At 36.2% G+C, this 7666-nt stretch overlaps 2 protein-coding genes across 2 annotated transcripts; one reads left to right on the plus strand and one right to left on the minus strand.

Moving 5' to 3' along the window:
- The first annotated feature begins 2600 nt into the window (after positions 1-2600).
- On the plus strand, positions 2601-4904 carry LOC106320083. The gene is made up of 7 exons (XM_013758448.1): positions 2601-2762; positions 2872-2991; positions 3098-3208; positions 3296-3424; positions 3512-3619; positions 3691-3757; positions 3853-4904. Exons 1-7 carry the CDS (start codon positions 2655-2657, stop codon positions 4758-4760), a joined length of 1551 nt encoding a protein of 516 aa, XP_013613902.1. The 5' UTR covers positions 2601-2654; the 3' UTR covers positions 4761-4904.
- A 1143-nt stretch (positions 4905-6047) lies between these two features.
- LOC106320084 (C2 domain-containing protein At1g63220) lies at positions 6048-7424 on the minus strand. The gene is made up of 5 exons (XM_013758450.1): positions 7250-7424; positions 6824-6889; positions 6618-6744; positions 6407-6521; positions 6048-6308 (listed from the first exon to the last, which is right to left on the minus strand). Exons 1-5 carry the CDS (start codon positions 7314-7316, stop codon positions 6240-6242), a joined length of 444 nt encoding a protein of 147 aa, XP_013613904.1. The 5' UTR covers positions 7317-7424; the 3' UTR covers positions 6048-6239.
- Between the last annotated feature and the right edge of the window lie 242 nt (positions 7425-7666).

The following is a 7666-nucleotide window of genomic DNA, read 5'->3' on the forward strand; positions in this document are numbered from 1 at the left end:
CTCAATAAACTATGTCTTGTCTGGGAAACGATGGAACAGAAAACATGTCAACATGGATGATATATTTGCTTATGAAGTAGCACTTGAACTTATGGATACTGAGGATCATGAACCCACGTCTATATATGAATGCATGCAACAACCAGATTGGCTTAAGTGGAAAGAAGCCATAAACGTGGAGTTATGAGAAAAAGAGGTGTATTTGGCCAAATAATCCGGACACCTCATGATATCAAACCAGTTGGATACAAATGGGTCTTTGTGAGAAAAAGAAATGAAAATGGTGAAGTCGTGAGATATAAGGCACAACTTGTGGCACAAGGATTCTCACAGAGACCAGGAATAGACTATGAGGAGACATACTCCCCTGTGGTGGATGCTACGACCTTCACATTTTTAATAAGTCTGGCCCTGAGAGAAGGTCTAGATTTACGGTTAATGGATGTTGTAACCGCATACCTATATGGTCCACTGGATAATGAGTTGTACATGAAAGTCCCAAAGGGTATCGAATTGAAAAATAAAGAGAGTTCTCGAGAACAACATTGTATTAAGTTGAATAAATCTCTTTATGGACTGAAACAATCAGGTCGAATGTGGTACAATAGACTAAGTGAGTACTTAGTGAAAAAGGGATATAGAAATAACCCTATCAGTCCATGTATGACCCTATCAGTCCATGTATTTTCATTAAGAAATTCGAAAACAAAGGATTCGTGATCATAACAGTATATGTTGATGTTCTGAATATCCTAGGAACCTCTGGAGAGATTTCCCAAACGGTTGAATATCTTAAGAAAGAATTCGAGATGAAAGATCTCGGGAAAACAAAATTCTGTTTGGGATTACAACTTGAGTACATAAATGATGGAATCCTTGTGCATCGAATGACATATATAGAAAAAGTACTCAAGAGGTTTAACATGACCGACTCACACCCTTTGTCCAGCCTCATGGTCGTGAGGTCACTCGGCCTGGACACTGATCCCTTCCGTCCCAAAATGGACGGTGAAGATGTCCTAGGTCCCGAAATGCCATAGGAGCTTTAATGTATTTGGCAACTCAGACACGGCCTGATATAAGCTTTGCCGTGAACCTACTATCTAGGTTTAGCTCATGTTCGACCCAAAGGCCGTGGAACGGGATTAAACATGTTCTTCGTTACCTGCAAGGAACGAAAGACTTGGGTCTATTTTATATTAACCGTAACAAAGATGGTTTAGTTGGCTTTGCTGATGCAGGCTATCTATCAGATCCACACAATGCTCGATCACAAACATGATATGTCTTTACACATGGAGGTACGGCCATATCATGGCGTTCCATGAAACAGACGATCGCGGCCACTTCGTCTAATCACTCGGAAATATTGGCCATTCATGAGGCCAGCCGCGAGGTCGTCTGGTTAAGGTAGATGACCCAACATGTCTGATCAGATTGTGGGATGGTCGAGTGCAAGGAACCGACCGTGATGTATGAGGACAATGCTGCGTGCATTGCTCAGCTCAAAGACGGTACATCAAATGAGACAGGACGAAGCACATATTGCCTAAGTTCTTCTTCACGCACGAGCTTCAGAAAGCCGGCGAGGTCCATGTCGTCCAGATATGGTCCAGCAAAAATTCAGCTGACCTATTCACTAAGTCACTCCCGACTTCTACATTCAGGAAGCTCACGCATCAGATTGGGATGCGTCGACTGAAAGACCTTCACTGAGGTTCACATCAGGGGGAGTAATATGTGTTGTGCCCTTTTTTCTTCATCATGGTTTTGTCCCACTGGGTTTTCCTGATAAGGTTTTAATGAGACAGCATCCAAAGCGTATTACGAACTCTATAGTTATGACATCCAAGAGGAGTGTTATAAATCATGTGATGGATGTCCATAACCGGCCCGATCCATTAGAGGCCCAATTCGCATGAGAGAGAGAGAAGAGAGAGTCGGCCAAAGAGAGAGAGGCGGCTACTTTGTGTTTTCTTTTTTCTTTTTCCCTTTGTGTTTATGATTTGTAATCTTTCCTTTTATCTATTTTGTAATTCCCTATATAAAAAAGCACACTTTATAATTAATGAAATAATAACTTGCTGATTTCAATCCTAAGTTTTACAACAATATAACAATATCACTTTGTTGTTTTTCAAGTCTTAGATATCCAATAAAAACATATAACAATGTGTCACTTTAATAAACAAATAACAAGTTCAATTTCTTGTATAATAGTAATAAAAGCGATAATGATACATCTAGGAATCAAAGTCAACAAAATGTGTAGGCACTGTACTGTCATGCGCGTGTCTTCTTTAATGTAAATAAACATTTTAAACATGAAAATCAACAACGTTTTATTTTTAAAAATACAGTTTTGTGTGTGTGTGTGGAAATACTCAAAAGTATAATTAAAAGGTGAGTATGATCAACATGTGAACATGAAATAATTGAAACGCCAGAATGATTCTTATAGGGAGGGGTTAACGAGTCTTATTGAAAGATTGGGGGTTAATATCGATAGTAAAGATTGGATAGGGACATAACATGCAAAGTTATCTGATCTTATTGTCACGTGTCAACGATAACTTTTAATGTCCCGAGTTATACTTTCTTCTGTCCAAGACACACACAAACCTCTGTTTCAGTCCTAAAATCCTCTCGCGAAAATGCTCCGTCAGCTTCCGCCAACTATCACGGCGGATGAAACGCCGGAATGGCTCCCCGTCGGTTGGATTGTTCACTCTACGGCTTTAAAACGAGGTCGCCAATCTAAGGTAAAGATCTTACTCTGTGTTGGCTTCTTTTATGAAAGATTTGGGTTTTGGCTTTGACTATGACTATGTAATGCATGCTGATGGAAGCTTTACACAAATTTTTGGTTAGACGTACACGCATTTGAAAACGGGAAGGAAGCTCGCCACCAAGGATCAAGTGATTGAGTTCGTTAGAATGTATGAGATTCGAGAGCGCAGAGAATCCGCTATCCTCAGAAAGAAAGCACTTGTATGATCTATGATGAATGATAATGATTCAACACTTCCAAGTTTCAGTTCTTTTTTTTTTTAACTTTATTTCAAAGCTATATAACGTTTCTTTCTCTTGAATTCAGTTAAAGGCCTTACAAGATGAAGAGGCTGCTAGAGAAAGGGCTTCACGGCTTCAGGATGATCGAAAAGCCGATCTGGAGAGTGTTTCTTTTTGTAAAAATCCACTTTATGAGGTAGATTTATAATGGAGTAATCTTTTTTTTTTTTGTTAATTTAGACGTTTGTTGCTATCAGAAGTGAAAGATGTTTACTTTGTGTAGATAAATGACAACAACGTGTCGAGTGGTTCGAATCCACACTCAGAGCAAGAAGTACCACAGTGTCAGACTACTAAGGAATCTGAAGCAGCTTCGTTTGATAAAGTAGAGGAAACCGGGAGCGATTACATTGTAAGATGTTGTATTAGTTTATATTACAAGTTTTTTTGGTTTGTTTATAATCTTGTAGTATTTTTTTTTACAATTCACAACTACAAGACGTATGATTATAACACGGAGGAAGAAGATTGGTCAGATAATGAATATGTGGAGGACAAAGGTTCCCAAGAGAATGTGGAGACTTTCTCTAACGTTACCTCTTTTCCTGTAAGTTAATTTTCTCTACAGTATGTTTTCTTCTCTAACATGTAATGATGATGGGAGTTAATTTATTGTAGCTACGGTTACAACCAGAAAGGATGACGAAACTGGAGTCAAGAGCTATAACGCAATGTCTACTTGAAGGTAAATAGATAAAAGAATATTAAATACTGAGAAGTTTGTTTGGCTAGTGAAACTACCTACATCCTCTCTGAAGAAACATTGTTTCTCTATTGCAGATGAAGAAAAGTTTCAAGAAGTTGAGACCTCAAAAGCAGCAGAAGATGGTTTGAAAGAGGCTCACTTAGTGGTAGAGTCTTTTGGAGAAGGAAACTTGCAGGATGTTGTGGTTGTTGATAAGGCGAGGGAGATCCCTGGTTTGACTGGATCGTTTACTATTGAAATCAACCTCAACTGTGAACCTCCTTTAGGTGATAGTTTGGTAGAGAAAGGCTGGAATCAAAGTGGGAATGGAGGAACAGAAACAAGAAACACTGAGATCAGAGACCAAGAAAGTGAAGAGCCTCTTAAAACTCAAGCTACACATGAAGGAACTGCTAGTAAGTTGAGAGGATCAGTCTTTGAAAAGTTCAATGCTGGATCATCTGCAGATGATCTCATCAAAACCAATGAGCTTGGTTTACACCCCTGTCCTGACACACCACAAGAAAAGAACGTAAGTGGCTCTAAGAAGCGGAAGAAGAGCGCGGAACCATGTTCGTCTAAGAACATTAAGAAGGGAGACACTGAAGCACAAACTGATAATCTTGGGAAAGGCAAAAGGACACCAAGAAAGCGGAAGGGAGGAAAGGGAAGTTCGAGTGAGAAAACACCTGTTGAATGGCCTGAACCGTGCCCGAACTTCCCATTTGAGCCTCTCAGAACTTCAGAGGATGATGACTCAGTAATCCGCAGGTACCTTGAGGAATACTATACAGCTGCAGGGAGTGCTGATAGTAGTAATATACCTTTACCTGATTTTGGATTGCCTAGCTTCTCCAACATCAAAGTCTCACAGAGTGAAGAACATGATTCCAAGGAAAAGAAGTCTCCTGATCCTCCATGTGTAGTAGAGGTAGCAAGTTCAAGCCTACATTGTTGCGTGTCCATGGTTGCTACTATGCAACAGACAGTTGCAGGGAACTAAAGACACCTCCACAAGCTCTTTAGTTTGAGCTGCGCAATGACCTTAATGTAAGAAAGCACTAGTATATATGTAGATGTATGTATGGATGTGGCTAACAACTGTGTAACTTATGATCCTAAATTAGATTTGTTAAATATTTTCTTAGATAGTTTTTCTAGGCCTGCGGGTTTCGTCCTAACCAGCCAAACCGAACCAAAACTTTTGATTTTCGTTTTTTTTTTTATAAATAATAACTAGATTTTAATTTGCGCCTTCAAAGTGCGGGACTTTTTCAATTTGAAAATCCAATTTAATTTTTATTATAATAATTTATTGTTGTAAATATAATAAGTTCATATTTCGTATTTTCTTATATATGTGAACTAACTATAATTTGGTTTTTTAATTGTACAATAAATTATTTTAATTATATTTGAGTTTGCAAGTTATAAATTATTGTAATCCAATTTCGATTAGTTAATTAATTTGGCTAATTTGTGCTTATTACCAAATGATGGTAACAATACTTTTAGTGAATATGTTAAAAAAAAGAGTGGCATAACTTTATAAATAACTTCAAAACTAATGGCAAAATTCTGTTAGGGATTCTGCTTTATTAGTATAGATAAAATTATGTTATTTTGTTTAGATTTGTGTAAAAGCATTTAAAATATTTTCAGTAAAATTCCAAAATTGATTTTTAGATTTTTAAATTACATTGGAAGTGTGTTTTTATTAAACAAATGTTTATTTGTTTTTAAATAAATTTTTGAAAATATAATTATGTTTTTAAAAATGATAGTTAATGAGTTAAGTGAAAAATAAACGTGAACATAGACAGTTGGTCCTATAAATATTTTGACATTAATTATATCTTTAATGAGTATGTTTAAAAAAGGGAGTGACATAATTTTGTAAATAACTCCAAAACCAATGGTAGAATCTTATTGGAGATTCTGCTTTAATAGTATAGATAAATAAACTGAGTTTTCTGAAATTAACTGAATAACCAAACCAAATTAACTAAAGTAGCTGAAAATAAGTACTATTTGAATTTAACCAAAATTGTCACAGTTTTAAATTGTACCAAAATCTAACTGACCAAAAAAACGGTTAGTTTTGGAAATAAAATTAAGACAGAAATTAAATGAAAACTCAATCAAACCGAACCAATTTGTTTGGTTTATTTCGGTAGGATTATGGCCAAACTCGACTATCCAAAACCAAAAATATCCGACTCGAATTAACCAAATCTGCAGGGATAGTCATTTTTAAGTTTACTTCTTGTCATATCCGAACATTGAAACAAGACTGAATCAAGTACTTGACAAAAGAATCAAAATCTCAGGAGTTTTAAATCATAAAATCTAAATTGAACACAAGAGTAATAGTAATAAGAAGAAACTCTCTGAACAAAACAGTCTTTGAAAATGGAAACTCAACATTTTATTTTCCAAGACTCAAATGAAACAGTAACACCACACATTGGTGTTAATCTCTTTAGTAAGATGCCTCAGAGTTTTTCCAGCCTCCATAAGACTCCTCTTCAACCCCCCTGCTTCGGTTTTCCTAACAAATAACACACATTGTTCTTCAGCGTCACAAACTTAAACACCATTTAAAAACCTAATCAAGAGTGTTGCAAGATAATGTTTTAGTGTTTATACCGAAGGTTTGAAGGATAGTGCGATCCAGATCTCGCCTTTGAACTCTCCATCTTTCACCACATTGTATGCACTTGGTGGGATATCTCCTTCCAAGAAGACCGGCTCCAATGGAATGCTGCATTGTTTCAAAACAACATATATCTCCTTAATTAATTAAATTCCAAAACCAATTTTCTTCTTAACTTGATTATGGTTATTATGAAGATCTTACGTTGCTTCACCAACGGGATCATCCTCTGTGCCAACATCTTTGTCAAAGATTTTGGCTTTTAGCTCTGTTGTTCCTTCAGAGACATTGAAGATAAATGTCTCATTCCATTCTGGAGTCGTGCCTTGTCCTGCAAACAAAAAGATTCATGATTATTTTCGTCTTCAAGTCTTGAAACACAAAAGGATCTTGATCGAGAGAACTTGTACCTGATGCAATGTTGCTCTTCTGATCTTGAGTCCGACAAGTGAATTGCACATAAGGATCCATGCTATCTGTTAATAAAGCCATCACCAATCAGTCAACAAATAATATGCAACCGATCTAACATCTTTGATCTGATTCTTGAGAAGAAATAAACCAGGTTTACATGTCCATAACCATCAATTAGAGATCATAAGAAGACAATGATTAGCAGAAGATCAAGAATGTTAATTTGTGATCAAACATGAATAAAACGGATTCATCAAGATTTTAGATCTTCCACTAATTAAAACACGTGCACATATACACATTCGCAGATTTAACACGTTTCATTTAGACAAACCCCATCAACAAAACTAGAGTTAGGGTTGTAACAAAAAATATCAGATCAGATCTTTTTTTTTTGTAAAAATTATCAGATCAGATCTTACTCAGAAAATCTGTGTCTTCAAGACCTTTGGCGCTGACAAGAACAACTTCAAGAGTTCCATGAGGCATTTTTCGTCTCTCTTTTTTTCTTCTTTCTCTTCTGCTTTGTTTTTTTTCCTCGTTTAATTGTCAGAGAAAATGTGAAAGATTCAGATCCCAATAAAGAGATGTGAGGCTTTTGTCTGATTGGTTGGATTTTTAAGAAAGAAATCAAATTTGTCCTTTTCATTTCCGGATTTAGCTGTCGTGAAACAATGTGCCAGCTGTTTTTTCCCTTCTATTTTCCTTTATATCAGAGTAATTAACAATAGTTTTTGTTGTTGAAAATATAAATCTGGATCAAACTTAAAAATATATTCCAAAACTTAAAAAACATAAATGACATTGATAGTCTTAGATGTCTTTCCTCAGGGATATTA

This window comes from Brassica oleracea, unplaced genomic scaffold (assembly GCF_000695525.1).
Source record: "Brassica oleracea var. oleracea cultivar TO1000 unplaced genomic scaffold, BOL UnpScaffold00795, whole genome shotgun sequence".
Lineage (NCBI taxonomy): Eukaryota > Viridiplantae > Streptophyta > Magnoliopsida > Brassicales > Brassicaceae > Brassica > Brassica oleracea.

Coding starts and splice junctions, on each gene's coding strand:
- LOC106320083 (XM_013758448.1), top strand. CDS start 2,655: ATGCTCCGTCAGCTTCCGCCAACTATCACGGCGGATGAAACGCCGGAA. Junction 3,425..3,511: donor AAACCGGGAGCGATTACATT/GTAAGATGTTGT, acceptor CACAACTACAAG/ACGTATGATTATAACACGGA. Junction 3,620..3,690: donor CTAACGTTACCTCTTTTCCT/GTAAGTTAATTT, acceptor AATTTATTGTAG/CTACGGTTACAACCAGAAAG.
- LOC106320084 (XM_013758450.1), bottom strand. CDS start 7,316: ATGCCTCATGGAACTCTTGAAGTTGTTCTTGTCAGCGCCAAAGGTCTT. Junction 6,522..6,617: donor GATCCCGTTGGTGAAGCAAC/GTAAGATCTTCA, acceptor GAAACAATGCAG/CATTCCATTGGAGCCGGTCT. Junction 6,309..6,406: donor CACTATCCTTCAAACCTTCG/GTATAAACACTA, acceptor GTTATTTGTTAG/GAAAACCGAAGCAGGGGGGT.